Source organism: Lissotriton helveticus, chromosome 8, assembly GCF_964261635.1.
Source record: "Lissotriton helveticus chromosome 8, aLisHel1.1, whole genome shotgun sequence".
Taxonomy (NCBI): Eukaryota; Metazoa; Chordata; class Amphibia; order Caudata; family Salamandridae; genus Lissotriton; species Lissotriton helveticus.
The window spans coordinates 1,297,911,133-1,297,936,434 of NC_136069.1; the positions used below are offsets into that span (position 1 = coordinate 1,297,911,133).

At 45.6% G+C, this 25,302-nt stretch overlaps 1 protein-coding gene across 1 annotated transcript in view; it reads left to right on the forward strand.

The window, feature by feature from the left end:
* The window catches only part of SYTL5 (synaptotagmin like 5), a 684,371-nt gene that overhangs the window by 494,274 nt on the left and 164,795 nt on the right, over window positions 1-25,302 (forward strand). The window contains exon 11 of the mRNA XM_078658261.1: window positions 15,009-15,089. Within this exon, the coding sequence (XP_078514387.1) occupies window positions 15,009-15,089 (81 nt within the window). The remainder of the gene's footprint in view (window positions 1-15,008; window positions 15,090-25,302) is intronic.

The following is a 25,302-nucleotide window of genomic DNA, read 5'->3' on the forward strand; positions in this document are numbered from 1 at the left end:
TTGATAATAGCAAGGTTTATCTGCAATAATTTCTGACGATGCTTAGCGTTAAAAAATTCGTTGCTAAGCATCGTTAGCGATAAATATCGCTTAACGTTGGTAATATGCCCCTTTAAATTTATAGGCCCTCAGAATACATTAGCTGTATTGTAATGATCACATATAGCTATGGAATATTACTGCATTTCAACATATAAACCTGTAATTGTATTTTAAATCATACAATATTAATATTGTTTCAAATGATTTACATTAGTACATGTATGAAGATCATAATCTGAAGGTTTCAGAACAGTTCCACTAAAAGTGGCTATACAACATCACTTTTTCTCTTGTCACTTTCAGTGTACATTTTCCATATGCAATGATGAAATTCAGAATGAAATCCTTTAATATCACCCATAAAATTATTTAAATCATGTTAGATTGGATTATTTTCTTTACACACATTATTATTATTTTAACAAGGATGATTAACAGTTTCATAACGTGAATTTTTCGTTTAGGCACTGTAAGGTACAATAAAATTGTATATAATGACTGATTTATAAATCTAAGAACCTATACTATCACATGAAAATGACTTAATCTATTCTACCTTTGATCTGCTTTCTTTTACAATGAAGTAACTAAGGGCCACATGTATCAACCAATTTTGCGTTTGCAAAGGGGCCTATTCACAGAATCGGACGGTTTGCGAAAGCAAAAAGGCTTTTTACATGCATCAAAACCAATTTTGTGATTCGATAACCTGTTACCAAATCGCAAAATGAACCTTTTACCAAATCGCAAAATGGGTTTGCGATTCGGTATTTGGAAGGGGCGTGCTTAGGGCGTTCCTTCCAAATAACGAATCCTATTGGTATGTATGAATGTTTTGTGCCGTGAATGCGGTCGCAAAACATTTGCATTTTACCACCTACTTCAAGTAGGTGGTACCCCATTTGCAAATGCAAAGGGGTCCCTTGGGAATGGTAGTAAAAATGTTTGTGAAGAGCAGGCAGTGGTCCCATGGACCACTGCCTGCTCCTAAAAAATGAAAAGGAAACTTTTCTTTTTTAAAACACAACCCATTTTCCTTTAAGGAAAGCAAGTTGCATTGAATAAAAAGATTTATTTATTTAAAAGCAATCACAACATGGTGGTCTGCTGACCCTAGGAGGCCACAATCCCCCTGATTTTAGCGATTCCTAGGGGGTCGCAAATTGAGATATACCTCATTAATATTAACGAGGTAGGTCAATTTGCGACCCACTAGGAATCGGTATATGAAACTCATGGAGTTTAATACATTGTAAATTGCTATTACCTCATTGCGATTTTCTGAGAATTGCAATTAGGTAACCGCAATTTGATACATGTGGACCTAAGTTCTCTCATGTCTATTTTCAAGGTTTCTTCAACGTGTGATCATTGAACGTTTATTCATGTGTTACTTAAGATGACTCACAATCAGTTTAGATATCTGTCAAAGGATCTCGCTGATTATAAGCTGTATCACCATGTAAATCATGTCTGTCAGAAGACCTGGTGCCTCCCAATAAAAATTAATAGAAAATGATAAATAGAAAACAACACTTCTGACAGAAGTTAATTTCTACCAGGGCCCATGCCGTATGTTAAAATGCATGTCTGGCTATTTTAGCTACCTGTCACTGTGTACTCCATGGACAGGAAGACTTCTTAACAGATAACAAGAAGACATCATCTGGTACTTTGCTGCATGCTTTTTTGTGGAAAAAACATGTTTTATACTAAGGTTGAATTTTACTTCTGATCTGAACAAGTATTGATTTTTGACTAGGACTTCATCAGGAGCTTTGAAAAGTCTTCAAACCTATCTTTATGTTTAGACTCAATGTTTACAGAGAATGATGGCCTACTCTTTTTATGTCGTTTTTGTGTCTGTTTTTATGGCTTATAGTTCCAGGCCACTGACTTATTCCAGCAGGCAGTGCTTTAAAAACCATTGGTGAAGAACGTATTGAAAGGAGGATAATGTGAGTCTGTGATGTGCTATGATGCTTTAAACGACACTGAGCCGGCAAATAATTGCTAATATTCTACTTCAGAGTGCTTTTTAAATCTGATGTAGAGACAGCTTTAGCTGCTCCACTAGCCTGTTGTAATCTCAAAAAATAATACATCGCATTCTTAGAAATAAAACATACAGAAAGCGATATAGGTCAGCCTCCTTCAGCCATTGCTACGTAGGAGTCAATAACACTTTGGTTCATTCCACAAGACTACATGCATTGAGTGGTAGACTGGGTCAGTTGCCATCAGCCATGTGCTTTTAGGCAGTGTCTGTCACATTAAGTATTAGCCCACAGGACAGTCTTTTGGGGCCCGATGTAGGTAATCCCAGATTACCGATTCTTAAATACCGAATCATAACGATTCGGTATTTAAGAACTGGCAATCGGGATGTAGGTAATATTACCGAATTAATTACCGAATCGGTATGATTCGGTAATTAATGAATCGGTATTTACAGATTCGGTAATTGCCATTGATTCCTATTGGGCTTGAGGCCCATAGGAATCAATGTCAATTACCGAATCGGTAAATACCGATTCGGTAATTGGGGAAACATTGAAGGATGGCAGGGTGTCACTTTGACACCCTGTTGCACCCCTCAATTGTGCATGGGTGCACATGTTGCAGACATACATGCCCTTAGGGCATGTATGTCTGCAACATGGCACTGTTTGAAAAACAAGAAAAAAGGCTTTTTAAAGGGTTTTCATAATTTGCCACCAATTTCTAGTTGGTGGTAAATTAAGAATTCTTAAACCCCTGTAGCACTGATTACAGTGCTACCCACATGTCAAAATACTGATTCGGTAATTATACCGATTCGGTATTTTACCGATTCGGTAAAATTACCGAATCTGTATATTAACATGCCCCTACATCCCAAACTCCAAATACCGGTCGGTAGTGGCCGAAATCGGCCGTTACCGACCGGTATTTGGTGACCTACATCTGGCCCTTGGTGTTTAGCTTGTCAGAAAGTGAGAGTGACAGCATTCTGTCTGTTTATATATTACTGCACTGCACATAGTGTGGGGTGGGCACAAAGAGGGGAGGAAGTCTATTTTCTGTTTCTGCACTTGCACCAAGTAGTGCATTTCCTGCCATTGCCAGGCCTTTTACACATGCTTTATTCAGCAGAAGCACAGTGTTAGTAGATACAAGCCATTAACCACAGAAGTAGCATTTCAAGTTCTGTCCAGGACCTCTCATCCACAGTGCTTCATGTCTCTACATGATGCATTGCAGTCATTTGACAATATCATTCTATGAGGTCTATAAGGTGTTTTTGTGAGTGCGGCGAAATAAAGTTTAAAGGCAGGGGACCGCGCAGCTCCTCTCCCTGACCCTTCAAAGGCCCGTAGGACCCCCACCCCACGGGGCTGCCTCAGTGACTGTGTCCCGGGGAGTGCAACCCTGGGACACAGTAGTTCCCCTGCCTGCACTACCGTGGTCAGGGAAACATATGTATGCTCCCATCTTGCAAGAGAATTTTTTTATCTCCTGCCAAATGGGAACAAAGCTAAATGTGCCCCAGCTGGTGGGAGATTTAAAAATGCTCCCACTGGCTGGGAGCAGACATTTGCTTTTTAAGTCTATTTGGCCCCGAGGAATGGGGTCCCTGGGTCCTGAGACGGCTGAGGGAGGGGCGCGGCACAGCTCCCTCTTCTTTAAATGTTACATGGTCCCAGAGGATGGGGTACCCCGGGCCTAAAGAGGCCATGCAGCCCTCTTCCCCTTTTTAAGGGTATCCTTGAGCTCAAGAAGACTCAGGGAGGGGGCAGCTCAGCCTCTATCCCCTTCATAGTAACATGCGGCCCTGGGGATGGGGTTCCCGGGGCCTGAAAAGGCTCGGGGAGGGGAGCCGCGTGGCTCCATCTCTCCTTTTTTAATTGCATATGGCCACGGGGAACGGGGTTTCCAGGGCCTATTAAGGTTAGAGATAGGGGGGCATGCCCCCCTCTCCTTAGAATTAGGCATCAGGGAATGGGGTCCATGGGGCCTATTCAAGCTCTGGAAGGGGAGCCACCCATTACCCTTCCCTTTTTTGTTGAATTTGGCCCCCTGGCTTAGGGTTTTCAGGGCCTGATGGCCAACCTTACCCCACATTGCCAAAGGCTATGCGTGGGGTTCTCAGCCTCAGGGGGATGGGCTGCCTTTGGGTGGTTTGGCAACAGACAGGTCCTGTGGCCAACCGCCCGCTGTGCACGGCTGAAGACCATGTGAAGTGTGGGGCTGATTGCCTCCGGTTGGGTTGGCCACAGAGCCTGACCGTAGGCTAGGCCCTGTGGCCAATACCCCGCTGCACACAGACGAAGCTTGTGCACAACTTGCGGTTGACTGCTTGCAGCCAACCTCTCACCTTGCACATTCAAAGGCAATGCACAGTGTGGGTCTGGCTGCCTCCAGGTGGGTTGGCCACAGTGCCTGGCCTTATGCCCAGCCCTGTGACCAACCCCACACTGCGCACGACAGAAGGCAGCGCGCAGCCTAGTGTTGGCTACCTGTGGGGGTACTGGCCACAGGGTCTGGCTGTAGGCCAAGTCCTGTGACCATCCTCGCAGCGTGGGTTTAACTGTCTGTAGGGGATTGACTTTACGTATGGTAATAAAATATTACTGCATGTTAAAAAGAAATCTAGAAATTCACTGAAAAAATAATGGTTAAAGTGACGTCATAGTCAGGTGAATATGTCAGTGGCAACGTTAATGTTTTGAACACAAAAACACAGAAATTTACCAGTTATAGTTAGTAGTGATTACTATAACTTTCACCCTGCCATGCATGTTCTGGGCTATCATTTATATCTCTGATGACATCTCAAATGAGCTAATTGATGGCATCACTGATGACATCAGTCAAGATTATTTTGTACACTTTACTCTATAAACAAGTATGGCATTAGAGGCTTGAAAGTAAGTACAAAATAGCTCAGAATAATATGAAGCGTCATTCATGCCATCACAAATACAATCCTATTAGGTGTTGCAAGCATATGTTTTGTGCAACATTGGCCTTATCCCATACACTTCACGTGTAGCCTAATTCACAGTAACAATCAACCACAGATATATGGGATACCTTTTTTGCACACAGTGTTCAATCTGTATACAACTGTTCAGAGAAAGCCAAGTTCCTCTAGATACTCAATGTCTGTACCAAAATGAATGCCCAACTATAGATAGCTTTTATCTGTTTTAAACCCCTCTCAGTCGCTGAATTGAGAAATTAAGTTGATAGGATTAGAAAAGGGGGTACTGTGAACAGTGTTTACTCTATGGAGAGATGTCACTTTGTATCACACTGTTGCAGACAGTGAAACTCTCATGAGAAATACACAACAGAGTATTGAAAGGTATCTACTAAGAAAAAGGTACTCTCTATGCAAAACCTGTCCAAAGAAACACTTTGCTTAAAATAGCCGAGGTCTGAAGGTGCTAAAGGCCTTTATACTGTGCTGAAAACTTTAGCTAATTAAGCAAATGTGCACAGGTTATTACCTGGTGCACACAGTTTTCTATGTTAGCTAGAAATTGTTATGCTGAGACGATTCTGTCTAAACATTCAAAGAATGGAAACTTTCTGCAGAATTAAAAAACTTGTGTCTAACATACTGGACACAAGTTGACAACTGTCACCTGCACACAGTGTTATTCATGAATACAAAGATTTATACAGTGTTCAATACATCTACACACCTTTCATGCAATAGGAGCACATGCGTTTTGTAAACACTTACACCCATTAGCTGGACACAGGCTGTATTATGTAAAAAAGTAATATGGTACTTCCCTGCCACTATGTAAACCATAAAAAAAAAAAAAACTAACTCACTCGTTGGATAATATCATCGGTGATGTATTAAAACATAAAAATATGCATACCTATTAATTTTGTAAAAGCAGCCATTAGCCAATTATATACTGCTTTGTCATCAGCATGTACCTTAATATTCTGCCAGGTTACCATGGTATACCATGGCACACTGTATAACTAAGGCCCAGATGTATTATTGTATTGTTTTAACCTTGCATCAAGCATGGTCTCGCATGGGCAAAGCAATACTCGAGTCACATACACAAAGCAACACAAGGCCACCAAGCTTGGCACTGCGTTGTTTGGTAATTCTAGAGAAACGCAATGCAGGCAAATCACTGTCTTGCATTAATCTGCATACCATATTGTACATTCCTGACCAATTTAATGTACATCCGTACACCACTCCACTGCATGCCACTCCACTCTGCGCCACTCCACTGTATGCCACTCCAGTCTACGACACTCCATTGTATGCCACTCCACTATACGCGACTCCATGCTATTCCACTCTACGTCACTCTACTTTATGCCACTCTACTCTGTTCCACTGTATACCACTCCACTCTACGTCACTACAGTATACGCTGTCCACTCTATGCCACTCCACTGTACACCACTTCACTCCACTGTATGCTATTCCATTCTTCACCACACAACTCTATGCCACTCCACTCTACAACACTGCATTGTATGCCACTCCACACCACTCAACTCTACACTATTCCACTGTACACCAGTCCACTGTATACCACTCCACTCTACACTATTCCACCGTGTGCCATTTCACACTATGCCAATCCACTCTATGACACTCCACTGTACTCGAATGCACTGTATGCAACTCCACTCTATGCTACTCCACTCTACACTATTCCAATATATGCCATTCCACTCACCACTAATGCACTGTATGCAACTTAATTCTACGCTTCTCCTCCCTATTATATTCCACTCTACCCCACTCCTCTGTACACCGCTCCTGCATTCACCACGCCACTGTATGCCACACCACTGTTTACTACTCCAATCTATGCTATTCCACTCTAGGCCACTCCAGTGTACGACAGTTCACTCTATGCTATTCCACTGTATGCTAGTCCACTCTATGCCACTCCACACTATTATTTATTTATTCAGAGTTTTATATAGCGCGAACATGACCTAAATTGGGTTTCAGAGTGCTTCACAATTCAATTGCATTAAACTTCCTACATATAGTTTGGCAAGTCCTTTAAGCAAACTACCAAGCATATATATTCATTTTTAAGTGGAAAGCATTTGTACTTGCAAATAATACATGTCCTGACGATTACAAGTGATCAACTTGTATTGCAATAGTACTTGTCCTAAATGTTACACCATGTGGCTTTTAGAACTGTATGCCACTCCACTGTACACCACTCCACCCTAGGCCACTCCACTGTACACTATTCTACTATATGCCACTCCACAGTACACCACTCCAATCTATGCCACTTCACTCTACGTTATTCCACTTTAAGCCACTCCCCTGCACACTAATACACTGTACACCAATTAACTCTACCATGCTCAACTCTATGCTATTCCACTCTACACAACTCCAGTGTATGCCACTCCACTGTACGCCACTCCACTCTATGCTGATCGTGTCTGCACCATATCACTGCATGCCACTCCACTATAAGCTATTTAACTGTTTGCTAGTTCACTCTATTCCACTCCACTCTACGCTATTCCACTGTTTGCCTATCCACTTTATGCTACTCTACGAAACTCCACTGTAGTCTATTCCACTGTACCCCACTCTACTGTATTCTACTACTATCTAGTTCACTCCACTATATCCCACTGCACTGCTACTTCACTGTACACTACTCCACTCTACGCTATTCCACTCTATGCCATTCCACTGTATGCCACTCTATGCTATTCCACTGTATAACACTCCACCGTAAGCTACTCCAGTCTACGCCACTCCACTGTATATCACTCCACTTTATGGCACTCCAATATATACTGTTCCACTGTACACAACTCCACTGTATGCCACTGCACTGTACGCCCCTCCACTATACCCCACTCCACTATACGCTATTGCACTATACGCACCTGCACTCTACGCCCCTTCACTGTATGCTATTTCACTCTTCTCCCTCCACTGTATGCCACTCCATCCTCTACCACTCCACTGTACGCCACTCAACGCTACTGCACTCTACGCTACGCCACTCTACGGCACTCCACTGTACAACACTTTACTCTAGACTATCCCACTGTATGCCACTCAATTCTACACCACTCCAACCTACCCTATTCCACTCTAAGGCACTCCACTGTACACTAACACACCAATCCATTCTAATCCATGCCACTGTATGCAACTCCAATGTAATCTACTCCACTCTATCCTGTTCCCCAGTACTCCACTCCACTCTATGCCACTCCACTCTACTCTATGCCACTCCACTCTCTGGTTCTCCACTCTATGTTCCACTCTACACCACTCCACAGTACGCCACTCCACTGTACACTATTCCACTGTATGTTAATCCACTCTATGCCACTCCACTCTACGCTATCCCACTGTCTGCCACTCTATTATTGGGTGCGCAACTCTACAACACTCCATTGTATACTGTTCCACTGTACTCCACTCCAGCACACACCACTCCACTTTATGCCACTCCAGCCTAGGCCACTCCATGATACACTGTTACACCATATGCCACTGCACTACACTGCTACACTCTACACCACTTCACTGTATGCCACTCCACACCACTCCACTCTAAGCTATTCCACTCTAAGCCACTCCACTCTACACTACTACACTATTCACCAATCCACTCTATGCAATACCACTGTATGCAACTCCACTCTACGAAACTCCACTCAATGCTATTCCACTCTAACTCACTCCACTGTACGATACTCCAGTGTATGCCATTCCACTGTATGCCATGCCATTCAACGTTACTCCACTCTATGCTGTTACACACCACTCTACTGTACTCCACTCCACTCTACGCTATTCAACGGTATGCCAGTCACTCTATGCCACTCCATTCTATGCTAGTACACCACATGCTACTCCACTGTATGCTACTACACTCTACAACACTCCACTCTATGCTATTCCACTCTACCTCACTCCACTGATCACCACTCCAGTGTAGGCCACTCCACTATACACCACTACACTGCCACTTCACTGTGTGCCATGCCACTCTACGCTATTCCACTGTGTACCACTCCACTGTATGATACTCCAGTCTACGCAATTCAACTCTACACCATGCCACTCTATGCCACTCCACTGCACTGTATGCCACTCAAATCTATGCTATTCCACTGTATGCCACTCGACTCTACAGCACTCCACTCTATGGCACTCCACTGTAAGGTAGTCCATTGAACCCCACTTCACTGAATTCTACTCCACTCTACCCCTCTCCACTGTATGCCACTCCAGTCTACGCCACTCCACTCTACACCTCTCCACTCTATACCATGAGACTATATGCCAGAACACTCTAGACCATGACACTGTACACCTAGGTACTCTACAATACTACACTCTACGACACAACACTGTACAACACTGCACTCTACCCTACTCCAGTCTATGCCACTCAAGTCTACTCCACTCTACGAACCTCTACACCACTGTATAAAACTCTACGCCCCTCCCCTGCACTCTACTAAACTCTACTCCACTCTATACTACTCCCCGTATAACACTGTACTCCAGTCTATGTCACTATACAACTCTATAGTCCATTCTGTGCCACTCTACAAGACTGTACTCAACTCTACGGTACTCTATGCAAGTCCCTTTATGTACACAAAAGCAAATTACATGAATTTCACACACGCTAATAATTGTACAGGTGAAATTCAACCATTTTTGTAACTGAAGCTCACAATATAGTCCTCCACTGAGGGGAAACTAAGATAAAAAGCTTCATGCACTAGAGTTGGTAGCAATTATAATTTGGGCTCCAGGTTTTATGGTATTTGTTTTTTAACATTCCTGTCTACGTTTATCCACATTTATTTTTTGGCTTTCTTATTGGTATTTATCCATGTTTATTTTGTGTTTCGAGAATAAATAGAGTTGAAAAATGTTACATTTCTGCATTTATTTAATTGATATTTAACTGATAAACATGCACACATACTTTGATGCCTGTCACGTTTTAGCAAATTGAGCCACCAAATGAAACAAAACACTACACCCACAGGTAAATATTGGCATTATATACAGATATATGTTAACATATACCAGTATTTAAGGAAGTCTCATCTTGTTTTTTAACTCTCCATACTGTATATCTGCTCAACTGTTGGTCCAAAATTCATGAAGGACAAAAGGGAGAGTAACTCACAAGAAGCACAAATTTCTGTATTTATCTGCTTTTAAACATAAATACAGAAAGGAAATACATTGTTTTCTGTCTGTATGTATCTGTTATAATAAGTAAAAACGGAAAACTGGGAGCCTTAATTATAATGACCCTCGCTGTATACTTGATTCCAAAGGGAAGCCTTTATTAACTGGTGTTACAATTGCAAAAGTTAATGGTACTCAGTTTAATACCCTGGGAAAGATGGCAATAATAGAATTAGGGTACACAAGTTGAATATGAGCATACAAACTCATTCTGTGGCCTTCAAGACAAAGGGGCTTATTTCTGAGAGTGTTGCGTCACATTTGCACCACGTAAAGTGGTACATGTGATGATGCAGGGCTCTCATAAAGGCTTATGACGCCATGCAAAGCCGCCCTGCATGTCTTTGAGTGGCTTCATAAATCATGAGTAAGATGATTGAGCGCACATCAATACGTCGCATCACTGTGCGCTCCATGGGTGTTGTGGTGTGTTTCCCCATGCAACAACCATGGAATTTGATGCTGCCCCAGATGTACAAAAACATGTAAACCTGGGGAAGTGACAAATCTGTACACCTCCTGAGGTGAGTCATAACGTGGACAAATTACTTTATTTCTCCTTGTTATTACCTCTTTCCATGTGTGCTGTAGAAGAGAAAAATGCCTCCTAGGGTTGTTTTTGTGCAGGAATATGCCCCTTCTTGCACTAAAAAAATCCTGCCTGCAACAGAGGCACGCCAGGGCGTATGTGTTGGTGCTAGGCTGGCAAAACAGTGCCAGTGCAAGTAGAAAGTACAGGAATGAACTGTGTTGCTTAAATACGGTGCATTTCTGCCTTTCACTTTGACGTAGGGCAGCGCAGCCAAATGCCATAAATGAGGCCCAAAGTGTGTCTTATATACAGGGTCTGCTAAAGTAGACTGCATCAGCAGTGGTTCTCTGCTTGCACATTCCGGATTCATCTGCATGAGCGTGCCCTCCCTCCTCTCATTGAGCAGGCTTTACAACAGGGCATGCCACAGTAGCAGTACACCTTGGGATCTGCAAGATGGACTTTTCTCCAAGGCCTTAATGGAAAGTTTCCTGGAGTGTGTGACTCACCTTTAACTGATCCCAAAGGAGGTGATGGAGTCACATACGCTACCCACAAAGGGTGGAATGTCTGGCTGCATCGTCTGCCTCTTTACTTATGCATTCTCCTTCGGCTGTCATGGTGGATTAACAAAATAGATACAACCACCATTGACGGAGCCTTCTGGTCTCTCTCAAAGGGCAAGGCTCTTCATTACATAGTGAGAACTAGGAGGCTGCCGTTCTCTAAGGCTCCCGGGAATGAGTATTCCACAAAGGTAGGTGCTATTTATTGTACCCAATAAAATCTGACTCTCCGGGTTTGCAATTCATCAGGTGCGAAAAATTGCACTTATTCCACGTTTTTGAGGATTAACACGAACAATAACACAAAAATCTGCATTTTATGGTAAATACAGTGCTATTTTCCTCGGTTAAATTTTAGCAGGTTTCACCTGCCAAAATGTAAAGGAGAATGTGGATCTTTTCTCACCCTGTAAATAACAGGGGGGTCATTAGGATCTCGGGCGGATCGCCACCGCCCGCATGGCGGTGGCGATCCGCCCAAGATCCGTCCCCGCCTGCCACCCATTTCCCCCGCGATATTACAATGAAGGGGGGACCACGGCGGACGGAAAGACTGTCTGCCGCTTTTCCGCCCGGTCGCGACCAGGCGGAAAAGAGTTTAATATGGTAGCGGTGTCTGCTAGACACCGCCATCCATAATAGTATGGGGCGGACACATGCCTTTCCGCGTTGCTGCCATGGAAAGGCATGTGGAAATCACTTGCAGGGGCCCGTTGCGGGCCCCCAGGGACTCTGGTGGGTGCACATGGAGGGTACCTATGGTACCACCCCTGTAGTTCCATGCACAACATGTCAGGCACCATCTTCCTGGCATTGTGGCGGGCGGTGCTGAGTGCACAGCCCGCCACAATGACAGGAATGCAGGATGCGCCGGCCACTGTGGCGTGCACATCCTAATGGCCCCCACGGGACCCCCGCCCTTATGGCGGCCGGTCCCAGGCTCTTCATTATATAGTGGGAAATAGGGGGCTGCCATTCTCTAAGGCTCCCGGGTATTCCACGAAGGTAGGTGCTATTTATTGTACCCAATAAAATCTGACTCTCCGGGTTTGCAATTCATCAGGTGCGAAAAATTGCACTTATTCCACGTTTTTGAGGATTAACACGAACAATAGCACAAAAATCTGAATTTTATGGTAAATACAGTGCTATTTTCCTCCGTTAAATTTTAGCAGGTTTCACCTGCCAAAATGTAAAGGAGAATGTGGATCTTTTCTCACCCTGTAAATAACAGGGGGGTCATTAGGATCTCGGGCGGATCGCCACCGCCCGCATGGCGGTGGCGATCCGCCCAAGATCCGTCCCCGCCTGCCACCCATTTCCCCCGCGATATTACAATGTAGGGGGGAGCACGGCGGACGGAAAGACTGTCTGCCGCTTTTCCGCCCGGTCGCGACCAGGCGGAAAAGAGCTTAATATGGTAGCGGTGTCTGCTAGACACCGCCATCCATAATAGTATGGGGCGGACACATGCCTTTCCGCGTTGCTGCCATGGAAAGGCATGTGGAAATCACTTGCAGGGGCCCGTTGCGGGCCCCCAGGGACTCTGGTGGGTGCACATGGAGGGTACCTATGGTACCACCCCTGTAGTTCCATGCACAACATGTCAGGCACCATCTTCCTGGCATTGTGGCGGGCGGTGCTGAGTGCACAGCCCGCCACAATGACAGGAATGCAGGATGCGCCGGCCACTGTGGCGTGCACATCCTAATGGCCCCCACGGGACCCCCGCCCTTATGGCGGCCGGTCCCAGGCTCTTCATTATATAGTGGGAAATAGGGGGCTGCCATTCTCTAAGGCTCCCGGGTATTCCACGAAGGTAGGTGCTATTTATTGTACCCAATAAAATCTGACTCTCCAGGTTTGCAATTTATCAGGTGCGAAAAATTGCACTTATTGCATGTTTTTGAGGATTAACACGAACAATAGCACAAAAATCTGAATTTTATGGTAAATACAGTGCTATTTTCCTCCGTTAAATTTTAGCGGGTTTCACCTGCCAAAATGTAAAGGAGAATGTGGATCTTATCTCACCCTGTAAATACCAGGGGGGTCATTAGGATCTTGGGTGGATCGCCAAACCCGCATGGCGGTGGCGATCCGCCCGAGATCCGTCCCCGCCGCCACCCAATTCCCCCGCGATATTACAATGGAGGGGGGACCACGGCGGACGGAAAGACTGTCTGCCGCTTTTCCGCCCGGTCGCGACCAGGCGGAAAAGAGTTTAATATGGTAGCGGTGTCTGCTAGACACCGCCATCCATATTAGTATGGGGCGGACACATGCCTTTCCGCATTGCCGCCACGAAAAGGCATGCGGAAATCACTTGCAGGGGCCCGTTGCGGGCCCCCAGGGACTCTGGTGGGTGCACATGGAGGGTACCTATGGTACCACCCCTGTAGTTCCATGCACAACATGTCAGGCACCGCCTTCCTGGCATTTTGGCGGGCGGTGCTGAGTGCACAGCCCGCCACAATGACAGGAATGCAGGATGCGCCCGCCACTGTGGCGTGCACATCCTAATGGCCCCCACGGGACCCCCACCCTTATGGCGGCCGGTCCCATTTCACGCCGCCCGCCATCCTAATGACCCCCCAGATGTGGTAAACTTCGAACATCTCGTAGAATTCCAGAGGGATTTGCACAAGGCCTCAGTGCGCTCTGTTCACTGTGAAGACACACAAAAGTGTGAATCCAAGACATGGGCTTATTTAAATAGTAGAATACCTGACAGGAAACTGCACTGGAAGTAGACCACACAGAGCGTTAATTTTGCAATGCACATCATGGGGTACTTTTTTGAGCGTTACTCATGAAGAAAGATGTAAATGAATTTAGTAATTAATTGTATGTGCTGCTTGCAACATGCATGCTTCCTTGGTGTGCTAAGTTGTATGCTAATAATTGGCATCTGGGCCATAAGGTAGCAACAGGTAGTTTGAATGCAGTAGGGATTCGTTCAATGTACATATCTGTGGAATCATTGAAGGTCGAGACAACAAATTATGTGGGGGATCCGAGTTCTTCTGAGTTCTCTTAGGAAATGTATATGGCTCATAATTGGTCACCCACCTAAAAACTGAGCAGATTGTGCAATGGAGGTAAAGCTGAACTCAATAGACCATTATCTTCGTGTAATTACACCCGCTACATAACTCTGATATTGGACTAGACAGCCGTGGCCAGTCGTGGGAGTACCGGCCGGGCGGTGACGTGGGGAGGGGCGGGGTGGGGGGTAGTAATGTTTGGATTACGGACTTTTAAAGGTAAGTACACATACAAATAAATAAAAATAATTTTGTGCACACACTGCATCACCAAATGCGATGCAGTGTGTGCAACGAAATTCGTTTCATTTATTTTTATGTTTACTTACCTTTTAAAGTCCGTAATCCATACATTACTACCCCCCACCCTGCCCCTCCCCCTCCCCACGTCACCGCCCGGCCGATACTCCCACTACCGGCCGCGGCTGGGACTAGATTAATACCAGGTGCCTGCATTTCAGTGCTTTGAGAAATATATAAAATCAGAGGCTTTTATTGTACATTATTTTCTCTAAGAATACTTGCATTAACCCCACAAACTCTCATCATTGACCTCTTATATTTTCCACAAGGGCTACCTGGATGAAAGTATTGAACTGGACTCTACTCACCGTGCAATGACTCCAAGCAGCTTAAAGAGTGGATTTTCAATGGTAAGATCTCCTTGGAAACGCATTGCAGTTCCTTTCTCCACAGCTGATTTTTGTATGCTCGCGCCTTCTTCATCCCTCTCCACTACATGCACATCATCTCCGGCTATAATTTTATTTCAAGCTTAAAACTATCCATAATGGGTTTGGTATCTGGTGTTGTATTATGAAAATCACACTCTCTTCTGTCCATGGGTAGAATTTTGCACTGAGTGCTGTGTCACCAAAGAATTGCTACACATTCACACGTAGACCATGCACGTATGTATAGGAACTAGAGAAAATAAAACAGAGCCATAGAGGGTCCAATTTCTGCTCCGTGCAACACCAAAAGTATGATTGTAGTGCTAGACTTCACCATTGGGCTACCACATATGGGTGCTCCCATGGCACTCTTTAGAAGAACTTTAAGAACTCACATTGCACCATCTTGTAGCCAGAGAGGTTCCTGTGACCCTAAATGTACCATTATTGGGGTGCCTTTTGCCAAGCACATTTAGGGCCTGATTAAAAGTCAGGCAGAGTGGAATTCTCATGTAGAATTTTCCTCTGCCCAATCTCAAAAGGCCCAGGACCATGTTTATGTAGGGGCTGCATTGTATTTGCACCCCGCAACTTGGTGCATGCCCAACACAACCCCAAAATGTGATCTAGCACGCCACGCAAGGCCACCTTACGTGGCACTGAGTGACTTGATAAATCTAGAGTAATGAGCATTACAAATCACTCAGTTGTGTTACTCTGCTCCAGAGAGGCATTCCATGGGCATTGCGTGGGTGTTCCCTGGCAATACCTTTGGATTTTGATGCATTCCCATATTTACCATACCTGGTAGACTTTTGAATGCGCCGAAATGCTGTGCCTCCCAAGCCGAAATATCTTTGTTTCTCCTTGTGACTTCCTCTTTCTATGTGTGCTGCCTTTTGGAAAGGGGAAACTTCCTCGGTGGGTTGTGTTTTTTGCAGGAAGGTGCCCCCTGCATGCAAGGCAGGCACCGGTGCACCATGGTGCAGCAGTACTTGCATTAGCACTAGTCTGCCCATTGTGCGCCAGCACTGGGAAAAGGATGAAATGCTCCATATTGTGATAACTATGTCGCATTCTTGCACTTTCCCTGTAACGCACCACAGCAAGGTGACTTACTGAGCAGCTTTACTTTTAGATAAATATGCCTCTAGTATTTTCTAACCAGTTTCTCTGGGTGCAGAACCACTAGACCTTATTTGAAGCATCAGGAAAATCCCTTGAGACGTTAGTGCAACAACAGCCAGGCCTTGCCCTGGCATCGTGGCCCTCCTTTTTTATTGACAAGGTGCTTCCCCCTTCATAAGTGGTCTTCCCATTCCCTCCCCTACCCGCTCGACGCTCCTACTTCCACCTGCCTCAGATCAGGCAATCCTCACACACATTCACCACCTACTCAGAGAAGTCCGGAACAGAGAATACATCAGAATTTCACATTACAATTCAGTGTATGCACAGTTATCTTCCATTCTGAGGTATTTTCTATGATTGATGGTTCTGGAGAGGTGTTAATGGAACAAAGTTTTGTGCGTGGAATTTGTAATGCACTCTCAATGGGACAGTTGCAGAATCACAACAGTACATTTTATCATAATATCATAATGTAAAATGGAGATAAAATACATTTGTACAAAACATAGCTACTCATAAATGTGTCATTAAAAGGCGAAGCGATGTGCCGCAAATGTAGCTGACATTTGCTCCTTGAATGTATTTAAGAACAATCCATCCTTTTCCTGGTGGAAGTTGAACAGTTTCAAAGTATTTCTAATAGGTCCAGTTGCCCATAATGGTTTTGAACACTCGACTCTGCTGAAATAATAGGGAGGATCTTCTTGTGAAAAAATTGCAACTGAAATCAATAAGATTGCCCAACAATAGTAACCAATTTCAAGAGGCAAATATAATCTTCTTCAAAACTGTTTATTATATGTAAAAAAAACACAAGCCAGACATTTGAACGCATAGTAACCACATATTAATAGAATACTTTCATCAGTTTGTCTCTGAGAATAGTGCTCAAGTTATAAGTGCAAATGAGATCATGATAAATTGAAAATTGTTGAAGATGTGGCCTGTTGGCACTGCCCTTTTCCACAAAATGCCCCACACAAGTCTATCACAATGTTGGCTGTTCATAGGGTGGGGGTCAAGTCATATGACTTTCTACTACGACCCCATTACTGTACCCTTATGCTTAGTCTTAACAAAAATAACTAGGCCTAGGCCTGGGAGTTGTATATTCTTATTACAAAATGTAAAAGTGCTTTTACTTCCTCTATATGTGTCTTCGTAAGAATACTGTGTAGTCCTACTCTGTTATCTATGTGTTCACGGACAATGTGCCTGTTGTCCGGAGGCTGAACATTCTTGTGAGTGATGTTGATACGGGTCTTTTATCTTGTGGCTTTCTTGCAATTGTGTTTAGTGCATCTTGTGTGTGAATCGGGTTAATTTGGGTCCATCTCATTGAATCAGGATGTGGACTGTAGTGTGTGTGTTTGTTATTCAGTATCACCTAGTTCTCAAGATACCACTGTGTATCCTATCCTGTTCCTCCAGTGGAGAACATTGTATCTTTTCACAGGGGTATTTTAGTTCCTATAAAATTCCAAATACCAAGACTATAATGAGTGGTGACAGTTATGGTCTGTTGCAGTGACTGGATATTCTTGAAGTTCTTCGTGTGACATGGTAGCAGGTGGGAGTCTATTAATCTAAGCGTGTAGAGACGCAAGACATGCTGTAACAGCGGCTAATCACAGATTCCCCTGATACTTGAGACCGTGGACACGGCTCACAGCTAACTGGGTTACCGTCCCAGATATACTGCAGCCATCTGAAATAGGCCTTCTTGGACCCTGATTCCTAGACTGCTATGCGGCAATAACCTGTCATCCTCCGAAATACACCGGATGCCATCCAGTAACTTAATTAAGCTGTTACAGCCTTTCTAATTAGGTCAACTCTGACTCAACCTCTACTTGTACAGACCGCACCTGCGGCTCTCTGCATCTTTCTTACTCGGCTCGGACTTCTAATCGGTCTTCGCCTGGAACAAACCTCCTCGACAGTCATTGTGACCCGGACCTAGTTATTTCAGGCAAAATGTACACAGGCATACCATTGATAATGTCCTGATGATGATCCTATATCTTTTCTAAGGTTCGAAACGCCATCGACTTGTCTTGCCTCAAATACAAGGTCAGAGCCGGTCGCTCCACCCACCTCGTGCCTGACCCCTGCCGCTGTGTCTCCGGTGTGCCCCATAGCTGCTGTGCCCCAGAAAATCGCCGCCAAGGATCCGGTCTTGTGCACTAATTTATTCTAATATTCTATTTAATTTATAATCACTTTTGCGCCATATATAACTGTTGTGCCTGTGTTCGTGTGCTCTGCCTGAATTTAGTCGTGCCCCCTGTTTGCTGCCGCCACCGCTGCCCGCTGTGACTCTCTGGTTAGTTTCGATTTCATTCTCAGAGACCATTTGTTGTGCCCCTCCACCCCGCTCCCTGCCGCTGCTCAGCCCAACCCCCGTCCCCTCCTGCATCACCGCTCCTACCCACCCCGCTCCCGCCTTCCAGCTGCTCCTCCCTCGCTCCGCCCCCTTCAACTCTCCACTTATGGCAGAGTGGCAAACGCGCAGCGGGCGTGCCCCATGCGCGCCGAAGGCGCGCCAAAGGCAAGCCCGTCTCCGCCCGTCCGCGCCTGGACCGCGCCCAGAGCCAGACCCCCTGGCCTCCGCAAAAACCACTCCACCCGCCTAACGTACGACGCCGCAACCCTCACTGCACTCAACACCGGCCGACTCCCCGACTGCCACCAAGCCGCCCCAGGTCGCTCCCATGGACCATTCACCTGCCAATCCTGCAAATTCTGCTGCCGCAGATCCCACACTGCAACCACAAACACCAAACAAGGCCCAAACAACAACCACCTGAAGTGCATCCTGCTCAACACCCACTCGGTCCACCGACACGCCATTGAACTTTGGAACCTACTCGACACCACATCGCCGGACGGGGCCTTTCTTACAGAAACCTGGATGAACGCCTCATCAGCGCCCGACATCGCCATAGCCATCCCGGACGGTTACAAGATCATCCGAAGGGACCGCATTAACCAAACAGGAGGAGGCATCGCCATCGTCCACAAGAACTCCATCCGCATCACGACCAGCGTCGACAACACCCTCACAGCCGCCGAACATCTTCACTTCCAGATTCACACCGACCCCAAGACCACACTTAGAGGCACCCTCATCTACAGACCCCCAGGACCCCGCACACAATTCAGCGAAGACATCACTGACTTTATCAGCCCACACGCCCTCCCCTCCAAGGACTACATTCTCCTAGGAGACTTCAACTTCCACCTAGAAAAGAACAACAATAGCAACACCACCACCCTTCTGGACAACCTCGCCAATCTCGGACTCAAACAACTGGTAAACACCTCCACCCACTACGCCGGACACACGCTCGATGCAATCTTCTCCTCCAGCAAGCACATCTCCTTCAATCACGCCACAGGACTCCACTGGACGGACCACAGCTGCGTCCACTTCAACTTCAGAAAAACCACGACACACCACCACCCACAACAAGTCCCCCGCAGAAACTGGAACAAAATTACCACCGACTAGCTCACCACATCGCTAAACCAAAACCCTCCCGCCAGAGCATCGGACCCAAACCATGCAGCCATCAATCTCACACAATGGATCACCCGCTGCGCTGACGAATTAGCACCCTTGAAAAACCACCACAACAACCCAAGAAGCAAAAAAGCCACCTTGTTCAATGACGACCTCAAAAACTCCAAAAAAAACTGCCGCACCCTTGAGAAAGCCTGGCAAAAAAAAACAACCACAGACAACATGACCGCCCTCAAGGACGCCACCCGCAAACACCACCAGCTGAACCAATCCACCAAGAAATCAGCATTCAAGGATCGACTCGACAACAATGCCCACAACAGCAAGGAACTCTTCAGCATCGTCAAAGAGCTTACCAATCCCAGCGCCGGCACCAACGACATCACTCCCTCTCAAGACCTCTGCAACTCTCTAGCCTCGTTCTTCCACAGCAAGATCGCTGACATACATAACAGTTTCGGCGAACAATTCACTCCCTGCACCACCGAACGGAAGCCCCCCACCACCACCCTTTGCGCCTGGACCCCGATCAGCACCGAAGACACCATCCGCTTGATGAACTCCATCCACTCCGGATCACCAACCGATCCATGCCCCCACCACATCTTCAACAAGGCCGACTCCATCATCGCACCCCAACTCCGGGATATCATCAACTGTTCCCTCTACACCGCTACCTTCCCGGAAAGTTGGAAACATGCCGAACTCAACGCCCTCCTGAAGAAACCTACAGCAGACCCCACCGAACTTAAGAACTACCGCCCCATCTCGCTCCTCCCATTCCCTGCCAAAGTCATAGAGAAGACTGTCAACAACCAGCTCGCCGCCTTCCTCGAGTCTAACGGCTCCCTCGACCCCTCACAATCCAGCTTCCGAGCCAAACACAGCACCGAGACCGCCCTCATCGCAGCCACAGACGACATCCGAACACTACTCGACAATGGGGAAACAGCTGCCCTCATCCTCCTGGACCTCTCCGCAGCATTTCACACGGTCTGCCATAGCACCCTTATACAACGCCTCAGCAACGTTGGGATACAAGAAAAAGCATTGGACTGGATCATCTCGTTCCTCGCCGGAAGAACCCAGAGAGTCCGCCTCCCCCCCTTCAGATTGGAGGCCACCGAAGTCATCTGTGGAGTACCACAAGGATCATCCCTCAGCCCCACCCTCTTCAACGTCTACATGAGCCCCCTCGCAGCCATCGCACGCCAGCACAACCTCAACATCATCTCCTACGCTGACGACACTCAGCTGATCCTCTCCCTCACCAAAGACCCAAACACCGCCAAAACCAACCTACACGAAGGAATGAAAGACGTAGCCGAATGGATGAAGAACAGCCGCCTAAAACTGAATTCAGACAAGATGGAAGTCCTCATCCTAGGATCATCCCCCTCTGCATGGGACGACTCATGGTGGCCACTGGCCCTAGGCAGCGCGCCCAAACCAACGGACCATGCTCGCAACCTGGGATTCATTCTAGACTCCTCCCTCTCAATGACCAAACAAGTCAACGCCATCTCGTCATCATGCTTTAACATCTTACGCATGCTCCGAAAGATCTTCCGATGAATCCCCACCGAAACAAGAAAGACGGTCACCCAAGCACTTGTCACAAGCCGGCTGGACTACGGAAACACCCTATACGCCGGAACCACAGCCAAATTACAGAAAAAACTCCAACGCATTCAAAACGCCTCCGCCCGACTCATCCTAGACATACCACGCCACAATCACATCTCCGACCACCTGAGAGACCTTCACTGGCTCCCCGTCAACAAGAGAATCAAGTTCCGCCTCCTCACCCACGCACACAAGGCCCTCTATGACCTAGGACCCAGTTACCTCAACACGCGCCTGACCTTTTACACCCCCACACGCCAACTACGATCATCCAATCAAGCCCTCGCTGCGATTCCACGAATCCGAAGAGCCACCATGGGAGGAAGGTCATTCTCCTACTTAGCGGCCAAAACCTGGAATTCTCTCCCCACCCACCTCCGCCTTACACAGAACCACCTCTCCTTCAGAAAACAACTCAAAACCTGGCTGTTTGATAAATAACAAAACCCCCCTCCACAAAGCGCCTTGAGACCCTCTGGGTGAGTAGTGCGCTATACAAATTTTGACTTGACTTAACTTGACTATTGAATACTCATTTTGTGTAATGGTGTCTCCACTATAGTTTGTTTGTCATATCAAAATGTGCCCCATACAAACAATTTACTCTGCCAGAGCCTTTCTGTTTTCATGTTGTACGTCCTTCCCAGTAAGTTGGATACAGGCTTGTGTCCCACTTTAATTGTTTCTTGCTTTTTTTTGTATATAGTTAAGCAACTGCATATAAAAAAAAACATGTCCGGCTGGACAGCTGGGAAATATAGTACTGATTGGGTCTGTATTTATTGTTTACTTACATTAACCCTTGTCTAGGGACCACTGTCTTAAGAAATAACTACTGGGCCTGCAGCACTGATTGTGCCACCCACACAAGTAGCTCTTTAAACATGTCTCTGGCCTTCCACTGCAGAGACTGTCAGTGCAGTTTTACTGCCATGTCGACTTGGCATTTAGAACCCAATGCCAAGCCTTAAGCTCCCCTTTTATTACACATAGGTCCCCCTTAAGGTAGGCCCTAGGTAGGCTAAAGGGCAGAGCGCTGTGTAAGTAAAAGCTAGGACATGTACTTTTAAGTTTTGCATGTCCTGGTAGTGAAAAATGCCTACAATTGTTTTTCACTACTGTGAGGCTTTCTTCTCTCATAGGTTTACATTAGGAACTCCTCAGTACACTTTTAAGCTGTAAGTCCTGATTAGAAAGGAGTAGCTCAGTCATGTTTTATATCTTTGAAAATGTAATGATGAATCCTCTTTACTGGTAAAGTTGGATTTGACATTACCATTTTAGAAATGCTGCTTTTGAAAGGTAAAGAAACAACAAAACAGCTGTGATGATGCGCTCAAATTACATAAAGTAAACACAGTTTTCAATAGAAACCAAACAATTTCAATTACAATGTGCACCGTCTGGGGTGGTTCTACCAACCACGTTCAAAAATGAAGAGAAGAACTAGGACAAAAAGACTTAGACAGAACGTGCACTACTACTTGCACTCAGCTGATTGTCTCACATATATTAAACTCCATCTAAATTATTTCAAAACAATACACAATGATTTCTAGTTCTTCTCTTCACTTTTAGAAAGTGGGCATTTCTCTGTTCTTAAAGCTCTGTTTGCCTACAATCTGTCTCCAATACACGTCTGAGGTTGGGTGACAGCTTGACTTTGTGCAGTCCTTCTAGACAGCCACACTCAAATAAATTTTAGTTTTGTTTGAGTACCCGTCTACATCTTGATGGCTTTTTCTGGACAGGATAGGAGTGAGGAGCTGACACTTACACCTGAATAGGCAGTGTCCTTTCCTCACACAAAAGGTTGATTACCTCCTGTAGTGAGTTTGAAGCCAGGTCTAGAAAGAAAGGATCTCTGTGCACTTCAAACACCCTTCTTTGAAGTAACCCTCACTTCAAAGGCACAACTGGGTATAGGTACTGTGTCTCTGACCTACCAATTCAGGCACATCTGGACCTGTAAAGAACCTCTGTCAGAATAACTGCTGTGCTGCTACAAGGACTGTCACTCTGATGGACTACTGCTCTCGAAGACCTGCTTTTCTGCTATAATTCCCTTCTGCCAGCTGCTACCAGACCCTGCTGAGGGAGAGCTGAACTCTGCCTTGAACCCAGAGTGAACTCCAAGCATTTGTTGGATTGCCTCCTGTTGCTTCAGACTCAAGGATATCAATGTCTCATCACCTAGTCCTGTACGAGGTCCATTGGAAGTGGACCCAAGTGCTTGCTCCAGTGAAATCAACGCATCTCCACTCTGCATATAGCAAAATCGGCATATCGTCCCTTTTGCGGGAGCAGAATAAGCACATGACAGTCGGAACCAGCACATCGGCTTAAAGAACCGACACATCAGAACCAACACATCGCCACAACTGCAGTGTGGGAAGATCGGTGCATCCCCTTGACTGCATGGAGAAACCTGTCACATTGTCTAAGGAACCAACGCCTCTCAGTGCATTGTCTTCAGCACCGACACATTGTTGCCATTGCATGAAGAAAATCAACACGTCACCATGGCTGCGGAATCTACACTAACACAACACCCGGTTGCACCTTGCATCCAGCTGTGGCCGGTGCAGGTAAGAGTGGTGAGGCAGGGTGGGGGGGAATCAACAGATGACGACGAGGGAGAATAAAATTTAAAAAAAGAAAAACATCTTGCGATGCAGGGAGCTCAAGGTAAGTGTTTTTTTTCTTTTATTCTCCCTTGTCGTCTGTCAACTCCCCCACCACTCTTACCAGCACCAGCCGCAGCTGCTCACACCTCGCTGTTGCGACCAGCATCAAGTTATTTTGTTCAGTGACCCTCCATGGCTCCTGTATCACGCCCGTGCTGCATTGCGGTCAGCCTGAATTCTTGACTTTGCCCAGGTCCAGCACCGTCTCAGTGTCTGATTGTCTTATAGTTCATGTTTGTGTCTTCCTAACCAGTGATTCTCCCTTCATGATTAACTACTTCACTGTTTGTATGCCTCCCCTACTGCATCCCTGCCCACTCCTGCTCCCCACACTCTGTAGGTTAGTGTTCTGAAGCAGTCATAGCTTTAGTACCAGAATATGGAGGTTTAAATCTCAACATGCAAAATATTGTGAGCAGAATATTGACTACCAGAATATGGCAAAGGTAAGTGAATATAGATTTACTCTCCACATCTACGTACCTTGGCAACATACTTATCATATGAATAGTACCTCTGTACTTATCAATACATTTTTGTGGTGAAACTTTGTACTTGAAAGTTCAAAGTACTAGACATTTATACATTGTGCAAAAAATAAACCAAATATATATATATTTTTTAAATTAGGCAAAACACTGCTAAGATACCTGCACAGTGTGCAAGCATTACTGTGCTTTGTTACTTCTACTGAGACCTGGGTATAGTCTGTTAGTCAATGGATCAACAACTGGACTAAAACATTAAAGGGTTTTGGATTCATAAAGCCTATGATTTGCAAAATCATGTATTGCAACCACAAAACCCTACTTTGTGGTGTGCACATTGAGAATCCTTGCAATTTTGAAGAAGGAGAGTGGATAAAAGAGGTGATCCCCCATATGTGTCGCAATGAGATGCCATGCTTTGAGACCACAATTGCATCAGCAAAATATATACTATATTCATACCCACTCCTCATAGGTGAATGCTATTACATTCACAAAGCTGGAATTGTCTATGAGAGACAGCCTTGCACTTGGTGAATGTAAGCTTGGGCTATGGGTGGATCATACAGACATCCAGTGGCCATGTTTTGGAATCAATATGCTCCAAGTTAATTTTGTTAGTAGTGAGATAGGATTTGCTTCTTTACAGCAAACATTATTCATGTTGAAACACCATCTGATGTTACTGAGCTTCCTAAATTCAGTTTGCAAGTATTCTCCAGGATGGTTTCTGT